The sequence below is a fragment of the Vigna umbellata genome, chromosome 5 (genome assembly GCF_029865625.1).
Source record: "Vigna umbellata cultivar VRB3 chromosome 5, Vumbellata_1.0, whole genome shotgun sequence".
Taxonomy (NCBI): Eukaryota; Viridiplantae; Streptophyta; class Magnoliopsida; order Fabales; family Fabaceae; genus Vigna; species Vigna umbellata.
In genome coordinates this window covers 23,495,276-23,517,269 of record NC_142169.1, presented here as the reverse complement: position 1 = coordinate 23,517,269, position 21,994 = coordinate 23,495,276, and the positions used below count along the sequence as shown (strand labels likewise).

Genomic DNA, 21,994 nt, shown 5'->3' with positions numbered 1-21,994 from the left:
GCTTAAGATCTTAATAAAATGACATTTAATGGGTTTATAGTTCCCAAATAAAAAATTTCTTTCTCATCTTTCCTTTTAGTAAATGATACTCACGTCTTGATACCTGTGTTTCCAATTTTATTTATACAAAAATAATTTATTGTTTGCAGAAATCTTTGAATTTAATTTTTTTTTTAATTTTTTAGTTACTATGATTTGGTTTTAACATTGGAGTTAACACAAAATTTTTATTCAGAGGTAATTTATTGCTGCCATTGATAAAAAAAAGTAGCTTTTGTTTAGCTGAAAATAGATTATGAATTTCTCATTCAAAGTTTTTAAGTTTGACTCTTGAAAATGATTAGTTGAATCGTTTTTATTCTAAGGTTTCTTTCACATTTAGACTCACTCACGTTTACCTCGGACAAGCTAGCAGCCACGTGCACGTAATCCAAGGCCTTTTGTTTTAATATGTTGTACTAATGTACATGTAACTACACAAATGACAATTCGTAACAACAATATTCTAGATGGTTATTAAGTAAATTATATAAAAAATTATGTGTAAATAAATGTCTAATGTTTTAAAAAATTTCTATAATATCTTTTATTAGTAAGATGTTAAATTATATAAATATAGATGTAAGAAATTCTTTGTTTTTTTACAAAAGAAGAAAGACATAAAATAGAACAAAAATTATAATTATGTTGTATTTATGCTTTGAAATATAAAAAAAAGGCGGTTTCTTTCCTTTTTGAAATGTTTTCTCACCGTTAATAATAGTAATAATCCAATATTTACACCAATCAAATTTAAACCGGGTACCTAACAGTTAAAAGCTACTACAAAATCTAATTAAGCTACACATATCTGAAGTGTTACTACGTTTAAAGTTACATATAGCATTATTCATATTAAATTTTGGCATGATTTATTCTATATTGTATACTTGTTATTCTAGATATTAATATACTATATTGTATATATTACTTTTTTAGTTTGGATAAAATATACATATTATAGATGCAATTTTATGTGTTATTATTTGTTTTTGTTTGAGGTGAATGCAAAAATTTCACCCTTAATGTTAACATTTATTGGCAAATATGATTCTAATAGATTATAAAATAAAGCATCTTTAATTAATTAAAATCATATATATATATATATATATATATATATATATATATATATATATATATATATATATATATATCTTAAAGGTCATATTAAAAATTTAATTTTAATTTACTATAAGTAATATTATAAAATATGTTGATAGGAATTTTCTTATGTTTTTTGCGATCGGTTAGAATAATCTATTGGATTGTATTTTTAATTATCCAATTAAATTAAGTCAAGTTGAGTGCGACTTTAGCTAATATAAGTGTTTTATATTACTATATTCATTAATTAAGATATATTTACATTGGTAAAACATGATGATCATTAGATTGTAAAATTATGATTTTAAACATGTAGTATCAATCTATGAATATTTTTTATATAAGATCTGACAGTTTCAAGTTAAAGAATGAAAACTAAAAAAAAAAGGAGAAAGTTCTTCATTTGGGCTAGATAAGCATTGACTATATATTCTATCATGAAAGAAGAATAACCACGTATTAATGAGATCAACACTGTGGAGGCAATTATTCTCATGAAAAATGGAAAAAGTTCAAATCATCTCTATGTAACATTCATAAAGACCTAAATCTTTGTTGAAATTCAAGTTTTTGTTCAAATCATCTCTATGTAACATGATAATGTGAAGAATTTATTGAAGGTTATAGATAAATACACATGATAATTAGCACATTGAAAGCTTTCCTTAAACAATAAACTCCCAAAAGAATTAGACATTTAATCAAATAAAAACCAACTCTACATATATTTAATAATCAATACAATTATTAAATCCCCAAAAGATTCATAAGAGCTAATACCTTATAATACCAACTCTACGTTTAATCATATAAAAACCAAAACCAAAGGAATACAAACCTTTAACCAGTGGTAGAAGATGTAGAGAGGTGAGAATGATCAGCACAAAACAAAGTGATGTGAGACTAATGACATAAAAAAAGTTACTATACCAGTTATAAGTGACCTGTAATAGTATCTTTATGCTATGCCAAATTTAATTAAAATTCATAATAAACTTGTAATTTATTATAAAAGTATCGTCGTTTCCCTTATCATAAAAAGTAAATTATAACTTAGTGAGAGAACTATTTCTTCGTTCAAATCATTCTAATTACACCATTCAAGTTGCATTATTTATTTTAATATTTGATAATGTTATAATGTTATCTTCAGAAGATCATATAAATAAATTAGCAAATATATATTGGCGGTGCAAAAATAATAATTTTATCTAATTTGAATAACGGAAAATGTTTCACATGAGATATGTAAAAAATGACTGGAAGATTGGGGGGTTCCGGCCTGTCCAAAGTAATGCATTGTTCTAATTGCTGTTGAGTAGAATAAACAACTATAGTTGTTTTGCATCAATGAATTAAGAATGTCTGTCCATAGTTTCTCTGTGATGCTACAATGCTTGATACTTTTCATAGGTCAGAATGTACTTAGACAGAAACCATGTCCTAATGCATTGAGAAATTCGCTTTGTACGAGGACACAACTATGTCTGTATACATTGTTAACTTTTCCTCACACTGTTCATCCCTTACATATTTTTATTCTCCCACACGTCCTTTTATTTTAAATAAAAACTATTTGAAGTCTTGTATAGGTAGAGACTGTTAATACCTTTTCTCTTCTAGCATATAAATGAGCATCACAGAAATGGAGTAACTAAATTTCGGCAAGAGTTTAGGTGTTTTAGGTTAGGTTTTGAGAGAGTAGAGAAGCATGTATCAGTGTAGTTCCCAAATGTACGGAACTGATTGGGAATACATGGGGATTAGCAACCTAGCCAAGGTTGTTGGATCAGACCAAATGAGTGTTCTTGAGCCAAAAAGCTCACCTTTCAACATTGTCACCACTCCTCTTCAAATTCAAACCCCACAAGGCTTTTGTGCAACTGCAACAAAAGGGCTTGTGAGTTTTCAAGCTCAACAACATGCTCATCATCAGCATCAGATCGAAGTTCCTGCTTGGTGCTTTGACTCTAACATGCTGAATATTTGCCAAGCCTCTGGGGATAACTTTACCACCAAACAAGATCCACCCTCGTCTCAATTCACAAGCTCCTTGTGCCCGGTTGCTGAATCTTTCTTGTCGTCCAGCACTGGTGCAGATTGTCCTTCTTCTTCTGAAAAATATTGTAAAATTACTTCCTATTCTGAAAAACATAGCAGCATGCAGCCTGATGGTATGCCATATTACGATCACTTTTCCCAAGAAGAAGATAAATTACTCAGAGATGATGCTGCCACGGATGAAAGGCCCCTTGAAATTTCCTTTCAGAGAAACCAGGTGCTTACTTTTTCAGTGTGTGGCTAGTAGTTTCTGATTCCATTTGAATATACATGATTTAATGTGAAAACTCCTTAGAGAAAAGAGCCTCCATCATAACCCTTTTCATCTTAGTTTCGCTTAGAGAAAAAATTATCAGTCTTCCCTTGTATAGAAATTCATAGGTGCATGATTGATCGTTGACACTCAGGTTAATTTTTTATATATATGATATCAAACGGAGAATCCATTCATATGTTCTTAACTTAGTTTTGATAAACCCAACGCTTTGTGTAGGATGTAGGAACTCCAACCAATTCTCTCTGATAGTAAAACTCATGGAAACTTAAAAATGGTTCATACAACAGACACACATCATTATCTGATAGTTTGAATTTTTGTGCTGATGAGATGCAATATGTCTTATATTAGTTGGAATCATGTACAAAGCCACAAAAGCAAGCTCCTCATAGACTTTGTGGGGTTGCCTGTGTAACTTCTAGCAACTCTGCTTCTAGAAGAGGCAAAAGAAGAATAAAATGGACCGACGATCTACACGAGCCATTTATGATGATTGTTAACAGTCTTGGTGGTCCAGAAAGTAAGTTAACTATTTTTTACACTTAAAAGTAAAAAACAACAAAGAAACCTCTTGTTACTTAATTTGTTCATTGTTAATCGCAGAGGCAAAACCTAAGGCTATACTAGATATGATGAAATCAGATTTGCTGTCCATTTCTCATGTTAAAAGTCACTTACAGGTAAAATCCAATTCCAGTGATCAATTTTGTTTCACCTAATTGTCTCACTAATGTTTCTAACATGTGCCTTGCAGAAGTGTAGGTCTACAATAAACATGCACAAAGCTTTGCAGGGTAAATTACTTCTGTCATTGCCATGGTGTTATATTACCGTAATGCATATACCTTCTGAAATTCCTCAAAACATCTTTCTTTTGAACTGTACCATTGGTAAGCTCAATTGGAGTGAAAAGAGAAAGGTGGAAATTAGAGAAATGTATTTGGACACATCTTAAGTCCGGATACATATCATTATGATTCCTCAATTTCTGCCTTCTGATATTTAAATATTTCTACCAAACACAACCAACCCTACAACATTTTTTGTTGGCTTCTATGAATTATAATTTCATTGCTATTGGGGTATACCTTACAGTTACCACTTTGCCTTTCAGAAAAATCCGAGGAAGGACAGAGAATGGATGGGGTGGCTGAGCTTCAAGTGAAAATGTAGCATTACTTAAACTACAACAATCTACACTTTTGTGTTGTTATGATACCTTTTTTTATATGCAGTAATAGCAAGAGATCTTTCAACTAAAATATCAAACAGTTAACCTGCTTTCTCAACTCTGCAGCCACATGCAAATTGAGGAATCAAGGCAACTGCAACTAGAGGTTCGGAGGAATATCTGCCAACAACTAGAGGTAATACATAGAATTTCTTTGATAAAAATATCTACTGACACATGAATGAATTTTTTTATGAAACTCGAGCATTTGGATGACTTACCCTTTACTATCTTGTGCTTGTTTCCTAGATGCAACGAAATCTCCAAATGCTAATTCAACAGCAGAGCCAGCAACTCAAAGTAATGTTTGATTACCAAAAGAAAAAACCCAAACTGGACACAGAACTCGAAGCAACTGTCCCCTAATCATGGTTCAATTGTTTTGATAAGATACTTTATTTTTGCTGCCTTTGGTCTTGCAATAGACAATCAAACATGTAAGTGTGAGAAACGTGTTCTTGGCAGCAACTTCAAAACGTAAACATGTCTATGTGCATCTTGTTCTGCATTCCCACACAAATCTCACATCATTCTTCGTTCACACATAAAGAGAAAAACTGAAAACACTTTCACTAAGTGAGGGTCGTATATAAATACTTTTGACAATTCTTTTTATTGTATGGTTTATTTATGATTAATTATCTTTTTTCTTTACATTAACTATAAGATTAATTTAAAATATATAAATTAATGTAAATATGATCTTTCTATAGGATTGTTTTAAACTTACAGTTCACTTAACAAATTCAGATTTTATATAATTGATTTAAACTTAAAAACCACTTAACAAATATCTATAATCATGATGGTATTGAACAATTACTTCTTTAGTTTAAATTGCACTAAATACAACAATCCTTTACATTATGTATGAAAAAACAACTTTAAAACAATTCTAAAAAATCGAAATATTTAGTAATTGAATTACTTGCAATTGAATTATATTCATTTCTTAAATAATTAGTTTGGATGGTGTAATTGAAATATCTTAGATTTCAATTTTGTTGTTTGAATAACATAATTTAATTTCTATTTTACGGAGAACTCAACTTCACCTTTGAGTCTAACTTAACTTAGTTCGACCTTTAATTTAATACGACTTATTTTAACTTTTAGTTCAAGTCAACTTGAGCTAATTCGACATCAGTTTGACTGATTAAAATATATTCAACCTTAGCTGATTTGACTCAATTTGATTCAAGTTGACTCGACTTAACCTTCAATTAAAATAGATTGATTTGAACTTTATTTGACCCTTATTCCCCTTTTGGCTAAGCATAAATGTCTTTGTGACCTGATCACGTCAAATTTCACCAAAGTATTATTTGAAAAACAATCACTCTTTATTAAAGCCAAATATTACAATTTGGAATACAACCACTCTTGATTGAGATTAAGTGTTTTTTGAACATAATCATTCTTGACACCAAGTGCTCTTTGGAATACTCACTCCTTGTTAAATACTAAATATTATTTGGAACACAATTATTATTGACTAAACAGTACAAAAAAAATGCTAAATTGCCCAATCACATTTTAAGAAAGAAAAAATTTATCTATAAAATAAAATTTACTAAGGAATTTTACTAAATGATTTTAGAATTTTAACTAATAACAAAAATATCTTTCAATAATGGATCCAATGGTAAAATATGTCAATATATATTTTTTATTATCAACAAAAACATTGAATTGATGATCTATCAATAAATTTATTAGTAAAATCCACTTTGAGTTTATATTATCGACGAATATTTTTATCAATAAATTTTGTTGATAAAATGAGTGTCAAAGTTTCCATTTTGAACTTTGAGTATTTTGTGGTAAAATCTATTAATAAATTTATCGATAATTTTTTTAAATGTGTAGTAGGTAAATTGTTGATAATTAATTTTTTTAAAATTCTTTGATAAATATGTTTGTAATTAATTATTTAAAAAATTTGTCGGTAATTGAATTTTTTAAAAATTTGTTAGTAATTAAAGTTCTTTTAAAATTCTTCAATAAATACGTTGGTAAAATAGGTGAAATTTTTTTCACCAAATATGATAATATTTGTTATAAATTAATTATACATAAGTTAAAAAAAAGAATAGAACAAGGAAAAAAGAAAAGACGAATGAGGCTGAAGAGGTAGTGAAAAAGAAAGACAATGAAATAAAGGAGGAGAATGGCAACAACAACAACGAAGCCAAAGAAATAGTTAAAGGAGGAGAAGTTGATGACAATGTTAGCAAAAGAGAAGAAGAAGGAGAAGGAAAAAAAAATCAAATCACAACAGTTACCAATAGATAATTACAAAAAAAAATATATATTGTCAGTAAATTATAAACAATTTTTTCTTATCATTGGAAAAATTTATTAACATGCACTTTAAAAACAGATTTTTACTCTTAATAATTTTAATTTATCGTTAAATTTTGACCATTGGTTAATTTTTTCTAATGAAACACAAAAGTTTACATAAAAATTAATTTAAAAGATCACAATGTCTCATAAAAAAAGTTATGCACTTTTCTAGATAGTTATGAAACACAAAAAGTGTTATTTTACACAAATGAAAGAATTATTTAAGATTACGCAAATTTGTTTTCGTCATTGTTTCAATAGTTTCATCAACTTTGTTTCTAAAAAAAAAAAGTCTTCTTTATATAGAGTTTGAAGAAAAGAGCAATGTAAATCCTTTGAAGGTGTTGTAAAACAAATTGGAAGTCCTCTTCTGCTTCTTATAATGTTAAGAAATATCTATAGTTTCTCAATGTATTTTTGAAAATTATGTACATATAATTATGTATAAAAGTAGATTTACTTTTATATTGTTGAGTAACTTTCAAAGTTTTAAGAAATTTTTATAATTCAAAATTTAAATAAAATAAAAAATGTCTTGTAAAATTAAAGAGTAAGTAAGTTTTTTGTTCAAGGATGATAATAAATGGAAGTAATATATAAATTGAGAAAGATAAATAGTATAAATATTGACACATTTTGTTTTTAGTATAAAAGAAATTATAATCTTAATATAATTATTTAATTTTGTTTCAATTGATTAAGAAAATTAAACATCGTATTTGATATTTAATAATTGTTAAATATATTTATTAAAAATAATATGCTTAATGGATAATTATTAAAGATAAAATATATGTTGAATTATCTCAATTATTAATTATTAACTGGTTCAAACAAAATTAATAAAATTATAATTTTTATATATAGATATAAATTTTGTATTGTAGTAAAGGTAGATGTGTCTCTACACTTAAAAATCTGTAAGAGCAAATTATATTTTTTTGTTAAAAAAATGACAAAATAATTTGATTATACATAGAAAGTATATTACAAATTTATTTACGGTGAGGCTGGGCCGAACACGGGCCTTAGAGTTTCTTGCAAGATAAGCCCGTACTGCATATAAACCAGAAGCCCATGGTGCATGTATAAGAGAGGCCCAATTAAAGACCTAATGCATTGGGTTCGGAGGTGTTGAGTGGAAGAAGGTGGAGAAGAAGACATGGAAGATTTGAAGAAGAGAAAACTGGACGAAGCAGGAAACGGTGATTTTGCCTCCAAGGAAGAACTTCGCTTCCTCATTGAACCTCTTGCTAAACCCCAGCTTGTTGATCTTCTAGCTAAATTGTGCGTTTCATATTCTCAATTCCACTGCTTTCCTTCTTCAACTTCTTCTTTCTTTTTCCGTCATCCTCTCCGAGCAATCAGTTTCCCCATGCTTTTTTGCTATCTTTTTTCGCATTCATCCGTTGGTATTGCAGTTCTTTCATTGAATTGTGTATTTTAATTTTGAATTGGCTCGTGTGGAACTTGTATCTTGTAGTAGTGTCCTTTGGGGACTGTAATATATAGTTTTTTAACCTTGTTGGATTTGTGAGTATGTGGTAAAGTTTGGAATTGCAGGATTTGGCCTTAAAATTGTTGAAGCATGGGTCTTTAGGAATTAGCATTTTTTTTTCACTGTTTCACCATTGACACGGTCCTCGGAATAATTTCAAACTTAATTTTTGTCCCTTTTTCTAAGTACAGATTGAAATATGGACAACCATAACAATTTCCTCCTTCTTGCATTCCATTAAGCTGTCTCACCCCCATTGCCAGCTGTTTCTTCTTGTGGGGATGAAAGGTGGTGTTATAATCTAGGCTGTAGTTAATGACTTAGTGCTGACCCAGACCCAGTGCACTTTGTTGTCACAGTTCTAGAAGGGTGACCCATCACATAGTGGGATTGGGGGAGGAAAGAAGTATATGACATTATCCTTGCAAGGGGAGAGATTGTTTGTGGATTTGAACCTTATGTGTCTAGGACACAAGGCAGTGTCCTTACTAGTTACTGGTGTGCCAAGGCTTGTCATCTCAGGGCATCATGGTTGTTAATTGACAAATTTAGCATTATTATAATTATGACTAGATGAAACAAAAATCGACCATTTGTACCTAAAACATTAAAATAAAATCAATAAATGCTTGGTGAAAATAATTTTTTCTACTTTGAGGCAGGTATTAATTTTCTGCCTCAGTTTTTCGGAACAGAATCCTTTTTTGGGCATTGCTTTACATTTGTGTGTATACAATGTGCAGTTGTCATCTTTGAATTGTTGGTACCTTCTGCTTGCTTGGTGTGCTTTGCATAAAAAGGGGCCAAAAGAAATTGCTCCCACTTGTATGCTGTGTGATTGACCGTGTGCATGTGTGTTTGTTTTCATGTTGAGGCATAAAGAGGGTCCCAATATCCTTCAATTGCAGAAGAAATAAAAAGTATTGCAAGTGCTGATCCTGCCCATCGAAAGCTTTTTGTTCGTGGCTTGGCATGGAATACCAATTCAGAAACTTTGCGTGCTGTGAGTGCATTGGTGATTGTGTTTAGTGTGTCATGCATGTGATTGCTTCCATGTCACATGGAATCTGCCCAACAAAATTTATTTTCTAGAGCTCCAAATTTTTGTCCCTGTATTTCCCACCCTGTACCATGTCTCTGGCTCAAGCCTTGAGAGCTAAAAAAAATGAAAAATTCTTTCTTCTCTGTATGTTGCCTCTTATACATTGCTTATTTTTCCAGGCATTTGAAGAGCATGGAGAAAATTGAGGAAGGAGCTGTGATCTATGATAAGGTAACAGGGAAGACCCGTGGCTATGGATTTATTACTTTCAAAAATATGGAATCAACTCAGCAAGCATTGAGAGCTTCTAGCAAGTTAATTGATGTAAGCTTTGCCGCATTTTATTGCTTTGGATTTTTATCTCTTATATACATGAATCTGCAGTTTTGCTTTAGCAACATCATGGTATCTGAGTTTGCCTCTTTGAATCTCTTAACTTGCCTATCCCAATACACCCAAACTATGAAATGTATCAGGAAGATTATTTTGTATGTGGTTCTTTGTTGAGGGAGCTATTTTCTGGTAGCAAACAACCTGTAATCAGGGTTTGTGCACTTTTCTCAATACTTCTCATGTTGAAGAATCCAATTTACGTTTACCTACCTTGTACTGTTGAGAAACATTCGGGCCTAGTGACATTTCTTAAACCTTAGGGCCTAAGGTCGAAAATACACAGGAAGGTTATTTGTGATTTGTATTTTCTTTATTCTTATAGATTTTAGTAGTTTAGTTGTGTAGGTGCTGTCCTTCCTAAACCCCCAAAAAATGAAAAAACTATTAATATGTGTGAAACTGTCTGCAGCTGTCATTCCGACATTTCCCTGATTGATTGTAGAAATTTGTGTTTTCAGGGAAGATTGGCTGTCTGTAATCTAGCCTGTGAGGGTCTAAGTGGAACAAGTAGTGCTCCTGATGTTTCCCTGAGGAAGCTTTATATAGGAAGCTTATCACCAGAAGTCACAAGTGAACTGCTGCTCAACTATTTTGCGAGGCATGGTGAAATAGAAGAAGGTTCAGTTGCATACGACAGGGATACAAATGAATCACGGTAAAAGTAGCAACATGTATTACTTGGATACAAACTTTATAGTCTTTTTAATTTCCATGAGAGAAGCTCGATTGCCTGAGAAAGATAGTTGTTAATTTGTTACCCCAGCCCACTTAAGTATGTATTCATGTATTCACTGGTGGAGAGCATCCAGTGTTGCTTTTGAAAAAATCTATTTGTGCTCACTTTAGTAGCTCAGAAACGGGTTGTCAGGAATGGCTTTGATTATTTTTCTTTTAAAGAAAATGGTTTATATAGAGCAACGGTCATATATAGAGCTCTGTCTATATATTTGCAACAGTCACATAGGGAAAAACTATATGTTAATTGTATGTTCTCTGAAATTATCAATTTCATATATCTATATTTGTACCGATTTGTTCTGTCGAAGTCTCAATTTGAAGTTCCAAAATTTTGTTCTCTGAATTATCAACTTCAAAAAATCATGTTTAACAACCTATTTCATCTATGTATCGGTAATTCTCTGAGTTGTTTTCTTACTGTAACGTGTTATTATTGTTTTATTTCCAACTGTAGTGGCTTTGGCTTTGTCACGTACAAGACAGCAGAAGCTGCCAAGAAGGCCATAGATGATCTTGAAAAGACTCTTGGGGTAAGCAAACGCTTCATATTTTATATCAAGTCCGAGGTTAGCTGTTAGAGTGGGACCTGTTTATTTCTGTGCTTAAAAATGTCTTGGATGTGACAATAAGAAATGGAAGATCATTGAAAAAGGCAGCTTAATTATACGGTAAAGAAAAAGTAATAAAATATGGTGATTTACACACTTTTAGGCTGCATATTAGACTATAGGGTTAAATAATTTTTTTATATTTCGAAATTTACCCCTATTGAAATTGGTTTCTCTTAAAATATTTTGGTGTTTTTGATTCTCAACCTTTAATAAATATGTTCTCAGGTCTTGATAGTAACTATGTTACTCTTAAACTAAGAATGTTGATATTTGCAAGGATGATAGCATCTGACACTAGAAAATTAGTACGTCTATATTATTAATTTACAAGTAACAGAATGAATAACTTTTAGGATCAAATTAACATATTTATTAGATATTGGTAGTCAGAAACACAGATTTTGGGGATACCAAAATTTATTCAACCTACATCTGAATTTGTTTTTATGTTTAACCCTACTTATGACTAAAATACAAACCCCTACCATGTAGTATATTGGAAGGAGATTCTTTTCCTAATTGGTAATTATCTAACTAGACAATAAACTAGCATGATCAATAACAATCTCATGTGTTTTGATTGCAGGCAGTTGTTATTTTTTTTAATGGAAATTGCAATTCATATTGAAGCTGTATAAATTTTGGAAGTTATGACATGTTACTTGTTTTGATTGCAGGGAAGGAATATAATTGTAAAATATGCTGATTCCAACAAAGGAAAAACTGGGCAGCCGCCATTTCCCTCTGGAGTGGTTCCAATGGCTGGCTTACCTATGACCACAGGCTATATGCAGCCTGGTAAAGCTCATGTAAGCTCTGGCCACCCTATAAATTACAATTACCCCCAAACTGTTGTACCGTATTCCGCATCTCCTTATCCAAACCCTCACACTGTACCTTCTCCTTATCCAACACAAGGGCAGATTCCTTACCCTCCTCTTTCTGCAAAGAAAGACCAACATGGGTTTCCGCCTATCCAACCTGTAGGAATGAACAACTACCCTTATTACTATCCCAAGCAATGAATGCATTTAACTGAATCTGATGATTTTGACACTCCCTCTCTTTGCTTTTCTTTTCGAATCATTTTAGCTATTAGTTACCTCTCATATCATAAGTCATCACATCACCTGTTAATGAACCTCTGCATCCTCTCTTTACAGCTTTTCATCTAGTTGATTTTTGGCATTCTTATTTATTACCTGTAATATTGATTAGAAATTTTTTATATGTATTTTTTTTTTTCTGAATATCTTGAACGGGAGCAACATTTTTTTTGTTTTTGCATTTAAGTTACCTTTGAATTTGCTACTCTTGAGTGTGGTGTATTTAGCCTCGCTGGACGGCTTACATTTATAAAATTTTCACCCCTTCCCCTGTTGACATTTGTTCATGAATCACACCACATGGTCGCTGTTGCAGGGATGTCCATCAGGTGGCTCCTACTACGCAGAATCCATTCCCATTCCTTGTTGTTTTTGAACTTCAATGAAAATATTCAGACACGGAAGATAGAAAATAGACTTGGAAAATTGTGTAGTAAAAAATTAAAATTTTAAAAATACTATAGTGACAAATCCTGAATGGAAAGAAATGAAAAAATACAACTCTTTCGTCTTTTCTTTCAATCGAACCGAAAAGAAAAGTGTCGTAAAACTGACAGATTTCTGATTCTGATATTTTCATTTGTAAATTATGATTAGGAGAGCTACACATGAGCACATAACAGAAAATTAAGTAAAATATATGAATGTTTGTATTAAGGAAAAAGATAAATGGTTTTATTTATAACAAAAATATAAAATAATGTTTATAAAATAATCAAATTAATCTTATTATTATCATTATATTTAATTTTAATGATAATAATAATTTTATGAGAACATATTTTGTTGTGGATATTGGAAAAAAGAAATAAAAGTAACATTTAGTTGGGTTTTTTTTTTTCTCTCAAAATTGTTGGAATGTGAAAATCATCCTTATCTAGTGTTACAAACGTGGGAACAAACAAAGGCTTAGATATTAGGATCTTTAATAAATTTGCTTTTTGGTATTAAGTATGTGATCCTCGTCTTGGCCATTACACTATATCTGAATATTCGCGTTGAATTGGCCATTGGACATCATCTTACTATAGCAGTAGTTGTATTGAATAAACTAGTAAGATAGGTATTACAATTTGGTGTTTTCTTTGGAGAAATTATCCATTGAACTCAAGGCACAACATGACTTCGTAAAAATACCTTTTAAATAATTTAGACACAAAAATAATATCACGTCATGTTGATAAAATATTTAAGGTTTAATACATCGTTTGATCCCTACTTTTAGAGGTTTGGTTCAAAGTGATCCTACTTTCATATTTCATTAAAAACATGGCCAAACATCAGTTAGCTATGTAGTTTGATGAATACCGTGGTTGAAAGAATTAAATGGAGAGAGAGAAACAAAAATGACTATTTGAATAATTAAATGCAAAAAGAGAAACATAAATGATTTTTAATGGTTGAAGAGAGATATTGATGTATTGATTAGAGAGAGAATATTTCTCTGGACATTACCTAACAATGCACCAGTTTTATACACCCACCTCCAGATTCCACCCTATATCACCTATATACTATTCCACTCAATAATGATATAATTTTCGAAACCCATAAAACTAGATATTTCACTGTTAGGACAACATCAATATAATTAAAACAAAGAATCCTTGTTTATTAACAACAAAACCGTGACCATTAGATAACCTTTGCACCTCTCTCATCAATCTTTATATCTTCAAAAAAAATCTCCTTTAGCTTCCCTAGACCTATTTTATAGACCCAAAATTTAAAATCTGCACAACGAAAACCTTAGCCTATAATCTTTCACCATTCTTATAATACACCCATGCAACCCCAAAATATCATTTGCGTACTTTACCTATCAACAAGGGACATAGCAGCACATGCACAACGACAATTTCATGCGCTTGGTATTAACCATATTATGATTTCCCTCCCAAGGTAGGTACCACGAAAACCATTAAATCTCTGGATTCCAACGTCTACACTATACAGGACTAAAATAAAATATTTCTCTTCATCTTACCTTGGCCCCCACATGCATTGAAACTCTTTACTTGCAAGAAGAAAACATGCACTCATACCATTATGTGTACATTACTCAACATTTATACAACTTCCATACATTTAATACCCATCAAACATTCCATGCAATTACAAAATAATAATTTATTATACCCACAAACCCATGTTGGTATCCCTATTCAGACCCCCACATGCATTGAAACTCTTCACTTGCAAAAAGAAAACGTGCACTCGTACCATTATGTGATGACAGTACATTACTCAACATTTATACCACTTCCATAAATTTAATACCCATCAAACATTCCATGCAATTACAAAATAATAATTTATTATACCCATAAACCCATGTTGGTATCTCTATTCAGAACATAACCCATCACCAATGCACTTTATTGTCATATTTCACTCATACAACACGTTAAAACTTTCTACTCTTATTTACATTCTTAACCTAGCTAACCCACGGCTGTCCTCCAAAGTTTCACGATATGCATTTATCCCTTACTACAAACCACATGCACTGTAATCCTTCAACCCGTGCATTCATATTTTGGGAATAACATCCTAAACCATTTTTTTCCTTAGCAACCCACAACCTTCTAATTGGGTATACTATTTATCCACATTGTTTCTCAATATTAACAAGTTTCAAAGGAAACACATCATGCTCAATCAATACATCAAAAAGTTAACTCCCCTTACCTGGGTTTTCCAGTGAATTCTTTAAAGGCCCCTTGGTTCCTAGAAAATCCTGTGACTGCAACAAGGACCCCTGCACAACTCCTTGGTACTCCGAGTCTTCTCTCTATTACTCATTATGCTTATGGTGGAGGACAAAAAGTGGTGGTTTCTTCTCTCTTCCGCACTCTCTCGAGTTGTTATGGAAAGTAACTTAAGGTTGCTTCTTATTTCGCACACAAGCTGTCGGAGGCCGCGCGTTCTTCCTCCTTCGCTGTCGTTGTCGTTGAGGATAACCAGCTAGTGGCTCCCCCGCACCTCTGGGTCTCGTCGGATTCCCTCTAGTACCCACCGGGATACGCCGGTGCGGTTCCCCACCGGTCTCGGTCCGACAGTGGTGGCTGTTGGGATTTGCACCTAACTTACGCCATTTTAATTATTTTAAAATATTTACACAATGCAACCTCTTCAAACGTGTCACATATTCATTAAAATGCACAACTCACTCAGGTTTGGCAACGGTGGCATTTACATCATTAGGTTTTTTACAGCATGAGCGAAAAGGACCGGATTGAACATTTTTTTACGAAATATGATGTTTTACTGAACTTTTTTAAAAAGTAGGATCATTTTGAACCAAACCCTAAAAGTAGGGACCAAATAATGTATTAAACCAATATTTAAATAACAAAGAAATCAATTAATAAATATATTTTTTTTGAATTTATATTAGTACCATGAAAACAAGAGTGATAAAGTGGTGTGAATTTTTTACAAGAAATTGAGGGTTGTAAAAATATTTAGGTTTAATGTCTCCTTAAGTCCCTATTTTCGTTCAGAATTTCAAATAGGTCTTTTTCTTGTTCGACGTCTCAATTGGATCCTTATTTTTGTAAAATTGAAACAAATAAAGACCTTCCATCAAATTAGACAAACGACGTTTAAAATGATGTTATGTGGCATGCTGAGGGTATTGTTTTAGATGACGTGGCGATTTATACATAATTGTGACCTATATTTTATAATTTCTATAATTTCTAAATTAAAAAATTGAGGGCAAATTAGGAAAAAGAAATTAATGGCAGCCCCTTTGCCTCTCCTGCAACTGAGGAATGCGAAATTAGGGTTCCTGAAAAAAAAAAGCAGTGGTTTCGTGGCAGCCCTTTCTCTGCAATTGAAATCTTTGGAAAATTGGTAATGGTTTTTCCTTTCTTCTTTGGTTTTTGAAATTTTCTTTTCACTTTCCATTTTCCCTTTGCCCATTTTGATGTTTGCTTCTGTGAAGAGATTTATTCTTATACGTTGCGTCGTGGGTTCTTCGCTTGTTCGCAGTTGTATCATAGGTTTTGATGTCGGCTTTCATGGTGTCCACGAACCCAGGGGCGCGTCGGAGGTCGGTGCTCGCTGCCGAGAGGAAAACCGCCACCAACATAGAGCTCCTCGCCAACGACATCGCCGCCTCCCCCGCAGTCGCGACTTCTGGCGAAGGTGCCATGGGCGACGGGCACGACCTTAGCCACCACGAACCCTAATACGAAGCTCCATGAGCGTCGGACACTCATTTTTGTTCGATTGGATATTGGTGTTTGTTTACACACCTTTTGCAATACCGATATTTTTTTCTTTATTTTTTTTTTCGTTTCGTTTTGTAAGTTTGGTTTCGATGGAAGAATTTTATACGATCTCTGATTTTGTATCGCTGAATGATCGTGTATGCTATTTTGGAAATTAGCATGATTGTTTAACTGTTCGCAGATTGTTGTTACCGTGTGGTAACAGTGATCTAGGCATGATTTGGGGCTTTTGATAATGAATCGATTTTCTGATATTTTGGCATCAACTAGAAATTTGCAATAAGGAACAGGTTTTCTTCCGGTTGAGGACTTTGATTGTACAAAAATGAGAGTGCCCGACGCCCATGTGCCCAAGTGGGTGGAATGTTCTTATGAAGTAGTATGAGAGTTTGCAGGCAAAAGAGCCATCTGAGCTGAGCAGCCTGTGCAATCTACCTAGACATAACTAGAAGTAGAAGTTTAGCATGAATGATTCCATTTGAGAGTGTTAAAAACATAGTTCTGAAAGTTCTAATTTTTGTGTCTGGTCTTCCAGTTTCATGATGAAAATATAATCAATGTTAACATATTGAAAGGAGCTGCCTTTAACTTTAGAGAAAGAAGCCGTTTTTTATTTCTTTTTCCAAATTTACCCTCAATCTTTTAATTCAGAAATTACAAAATACACATCATAATTATGTATAAACTGCCACATCATTATTCTCAGCATGTCACATAACACCAATTTAAACACTGTATATCTAATTTAAGGGAAGATTTTTATTTTTTTTAATTTTACAAAAATAAAGATCCAATTAAAACGTCAAACAAAAAAGGATCTATTTGAAATTCTGAAGTGATTTAAGGAAATATTAAACCAAATATTTATAACTAACCCATCTCCGCCGGAACATGAGTTGGGACATAGTTGACTGTGGGCTTGGGCGTGGCTTCTGAAACGCATCAGCATGGCAGTGGGTTCGCCCTAGCTGCGCCGTTGACCCAAAGATGTGTCTTCTCTTCCATCTAACTTCACTCTCCACGTTTCTCTATCATCACCCCTCCGAAACGACGCCGCACCCACGATGTTCCCCTTTCGAAAACTCCACGCTCAGTGCTCCTTCTTCCTTCTTAAACCCTGCCAAAACCCTAGACTTCAGAGCACGAAATCTGCTACCAAATTCGCCGGAAAAGCCACCCTAAAAGAAGCCCAAGCCGCATTGCTCGAGTACCTCCACTCCACGCGCAGCCTTAACTTCTTAGACGCCGACAACATGTGCAGAAACTCGCCCTCCTTCATCCAGGATCTCCTCGCCAAAACCCACTTGCACACGCCGCACGTGAATACCAAGCGCTCCATCTCACGCTACCTCCGCTACCACCCCATCAACGAGTTCGAGCCCTTCTTCGAGAGTGCGGGTCTCTCCCCTTCCGAGTACGCGCCCCTTCTCCCGTCTCATATGATTTACCTAAACGACGACGTTGTGCTCATGGAGAATCACAAGGCTCTCTGCAACTTCGGGGTACCCCGCACCAAGATGGGGAGGGTTTTCAAACTCGCACCTCAGGTTTTTCGGTATAAACCCGGGATCTTGATCTCGAAGCTTCAGGAATACGAAAACCTCGGTGTTTCGCGGAAGACTTTGATCAATGTGGTTGCTTCCAACCCCTGCATTTTGGTTGGGGGTGTTGATTTTGATTTTGTTAAGGTTGTCGAAATGTTGAAGAGTGTTATTGGAAAGGATTGTGATTGGATTGGAGAACATTTGTTGATTAACAAGGGTTGTTGTAATTGGAGGGTGATGTTTCATGTTTTGACTTTGCTTTCTAGGGTTTTCAACGAGAAACAATTGGATGATTTAATCACCAGTAGCCCTGGATTGATTTTTGAGGAATCTGGAGGTTGTGCGTTATCCTTGATTGGCTTTTTGCTGAAATTTGGATTGTCTGTAAACCGGGTTTGTGTCATGCTGCACGAGTTTCCGGAAATTCGGGTTGTGAAATTTTTGTCCAATTTAAGATTGTGTTTTCTGTTCTTGACAGAGATTGAGATGGAGGCTTCGGAGATTGGGAGGATTTTGCAGTCTCACTGCTTGGTGTTGGGTTCCTTCACTATAAAGAGAACGATTACTTTACTTACTAACTTGAATGTTGGAAAGAAGCGACTATGTAAAGTTGTGAAGGATGATCCTCTGGTAATGAAGAGTTGGGCTTTGGGAAGGAGGATTGAGCCTCTGGTTAACTCGTATTTGGAGTGTGAATCCAAGGCGCTGAAGAAGGAGTTCATGCTGAGCTTGGGGTACGAAGAGAACTCCAAAGCAATGAATGAGTCGATTAAGTTGTTCAGGGGTAGGGGAGCTGAGCTCCAGGAGAGACTTGACTTTATTGTTAATGCTGGGTTGGATTATGAGGTTGTCTGTAAGATGATTCGAGAGTCCCCGCGGATTCTTAGTCAGACCACGGATAGGATCAACATGAAAATTGAGTCTCTTGTGAATGAAGGATATGCAATGTCGGATTTGGCTAGTTTTCCTTCCTTCCTTTCGTATTCGGCTCAAAGGGTTAAGCTGAGGTTTTCAATGTATAATTGGCTAAAAAAGCATGGAGCTGCAGAAGCAGGGCTTGCTTTGAGCACTATAATTGCATGCTCTGATAAAGCGTTTGAGAAGATGTACGTAAATCGCCATCCCTCTGGCCTTCAAGTTTGGCGGGATTTAAAGGCACAAATTTCTTCTATGGCTTAGTTGTTTGAAGAAATCCTCCACTTCGATTGTATTATTTGATGAAAGCAAGCATGAGATAATATATCGAGTCTTTCGCAGAGACTAATTGCTTCTGATGTGGATAATAATGGACTAATTTTTCAACCTGGTTGTGGTTCTGCGTCAGATAATTGCGCATCCCCTGTTTTCACCATATTTTAAGGATGATTGAACTGCAAGTTTTATTCTGGAATAAGTCACTTAAAGTTGGTAGACATGGTGTGCGCATTGCAGATAGCCAATTGAAGATCAGATATGTCACAGAACGACTAATATATGCAGGTTTTCATGAGCTAACATCTAGAGGATTGCTGATTGCAGATTGCTGATATTTATCACACTTCTTGTAGATGGAAAGAACGTTGGCTAGATAGAACATACATTGTCAATATCACCTTCTTACCCCAGTTACATTGCAGATCGCTAGGGTTTAATTTATAGTCTGACTACATCTGTTCCTCAAGGATGAACCACACCAGCAGTGGAGCTGTTGAGGATGAGAAACTGTATTTCACAATTGAAATTAGATGATCAGGTTTGCTGGGTTGAATAAATTTGTTGATATGATTATGTTTCCAGCCAAATAAATTGTGAAGAGGAACATACATGCTCACCGCAGCTTGGCATTATGTAACAGTATGCTTCTGAAATCAGACACTGCAAGTTTTGATGTAAGTAGCAGGTAAACGATGTCTAGGAGTTTTAGAAAACCCACATTGCATCTGATAGAATGTTGCCCCTCTTCAACTATGCTGAATTAGTACCATATTAGAGCCAACCAAAATTATTTAGAACCTTCAAACACTAAGCGTATCAACTTAGAAAGAATATGAATCTTCTTAATGATGAATAGTGTAATCTTTGGATATTTGCCACAGAGCCAATTGTTATCTTTTGAAAATCAGAAATTAAGGAAACAAGTGATCTTGAACTATTAGTGGCTTGTTTCCTCCACACTGATTAGTTGGAATTTCTGCCTTTCTTGCCGGGGCAAAAGTCTAGTATTTAAATACAAACTTTAAAGCAACCAAACTACTTTTAACTAACCACCGTTCAATCCTAACTTTAGAATCCTATTTTAGGTGGCTCCCTTCAATTGGCCATTGAATTCTAGGTTTTCAATTCTACCCTTTTTTGAGCAAATATAGTGTCTAATTTGAATTGTCCTTTCATTAGATGATTAAAGCTTGGACTGAAGTTGGAACTCGTTAAATGGCATCATTACAAAGGGACAATAGCCCTATGGCGGACCCAACTACCATGTTGCATTTATCATTTTGGATTTGATTTTGAGTGTGTTAAGTAGTATTTAATATATTTTATTTTCTTTTATTCGTCATTTAGTTATTCATAAAAAAATCTAGTAAATATTAAATATTTTATATGCAATATTATACATTTTTATTTTATTAAAACTTTTTATTTTTGTTATATTATGTAGTATCCTACAAACATGACGAAACATTTGTTGGCTTTATAGGTTTTTCACCTCAATATTTAAGGGATCTATTTAATGTAACTTTTCAATTTTTTTATTCAATTTAGTTTATTTTATTTGAAATGAGTTGATATTGTCATTTTTATTAAATTGGTGCTGATAGGTGCTGATAACTCTCTCCTGACTACTCTAACTTTTTACTCTCTTTGTTTGTAGTCACTGCACTTCCATAAGTCGTCTTCCGAAAGAGTAAAACTATGTTTTGATATATAGTAAAAAAGAGAATAAAGGGTGAAAGAAGTTTAGAGTCATTGGGATATCATCACCTCTCAAACAATATTAACATCAAGACAAAATTGAATAAAAAATAAAAAATAACATTAAATAAATCTCTCAAATATTTGGTCCAAAAACCCTACTAAGCAAAAAAAAATCATGTATTTTTCTTTGCTTTAAGTATGACAGTATTTTATTTTATATTAAATTTACAAAATTTGTTTTAAAGCAAAGGTACAAATATCAACATATTCAATAATAAGGATAATAATGTTTTATACACAATTCTAATTTAATTAAAATTGTGAAGTGTAAGTTATTTGTATACTTAATTAATTCACTAAATAATTTGTAAGTTAAGCTTCAAAATCTGACGCATATTGGATCTCAATTAAAAAGAAGTAAATTTATTACAATGAATTTAATTTATTTTATCATAAAGGCTTTGTAATAATATTTCAGGTATACTAATATTTTAAAGCCATGATGTGATTTTTTTTAACATTATTGAATAATTTTATTTACTTTTAAAACTTACCTGATTTAAATATATGTTACCAAAATGGTGATCATGATGTGTGAGCATGCATTTTTTGGTATGGAAATGCTAAAAGTGTATGTATTGATCGTTGAATATGATTTGAAAGGTATAAGAAAATGAAAGCGAAGTTTAACCAACAAAGTAGAAATTCCAAAAATATAATTCCTTTTAGTGGATGTCCATATTATAATGATTCTACAAATTATAATTAGGTGTTATAATGATAATAGGTGTAAAATACAGAACTCATCAGATACATGGAAAATTAATTATATATAAAAATATTCATAATAACTACTTTAAAT

At 33.0% G+C, this 21,994-nt stretch overlaps 3 protein-coding genes and 1 long non-coding RNA gene across 4 annotated transcripts; all 4 read left to right on the top strand.

Moving 5' to 3' along the window:
- The first annotated feature begins 2,857 nt into the window (after positions 1-2,857).
- LOC148197966 (uncharacterized) lies at positions 2,858-5,213 on the top strand. The gene is made up of 7 exons (XM_088115142.1): positions 2,858-3,424; positions 3,836-4,004; positions 4,088-4,164; positions 4,239-4,278; positions 4,599-4,653; positions 4,782-4,851; positions 4,965-5,213. The coding sequence occupies exons 1-7, from the start codon at positions 2,858-2,860 to the stop codon at positions 5,079-5,081; spliced, it is 1,095 nt and encodes a 364-aa protein (XP_087971268.1). The 3' UTR covers positions 5,082-5,213.
- Positions 5,214-8,176: 2,963 nt separating this feature from the next.
- On the top strand, positions 8,177-12,727 carry LOC124831311 (UBP1-associated protein 2C-like). The gene is made up of 6 exons (XM_088115025.1): positions 8,177-8,351; positions 9,445-9,565; positions 9,784-9,928; positions 10,456-10,652; positions 11,190-11,265; positions 12,024-12,727. Exons 3-6 carry the CDS (start codon positions 9,797-9,799, stop codon positions 12,369-12,371), a joined length of 753 nt encoding a protein of 250 aa, XP_087971151.1. The 5' UTR covers positions 8,177-8,351; positions 9,445-9,565; positions 9,784-9,796; the 3' UTR covers positions 12,372-12,727.
- A 3,447-nt stretch (positions 12,728-16,174) lies between these two features.
- LOC148197965 (uncharacterized) lies at positions 16,175-16,869 on the top strand. The gene is made up of 2 exons (XR_015786585.1): positions 16,175-16,313; positions 16,452-16,869. It is a non-coding gene; the product is annotated as an uncharacterized LOC148197965 (long non-coding RNA).
- A 710-nt stretch (positions 16,870-17,579) lies between these two features.
- Positions 17,580-20,052, top strand: LOC124831312 (transcription termination factor MTEF18, mitochondrial-like). Its single transcript, XM_047305259.2, has one exon. It carries the CDS (start codon positions 17,758-17,760, stop codon positions 19,414-19,416), a length of 1,659 nt encoding a protein of 552 aa, XP_047161215.1. The 5' UTR covers positions 17,580-17,757; the 3' UTR covers positions 19,417-20,052.
- Positions 20,053-21,994: the final 1,942 nt, after the last annotated feature.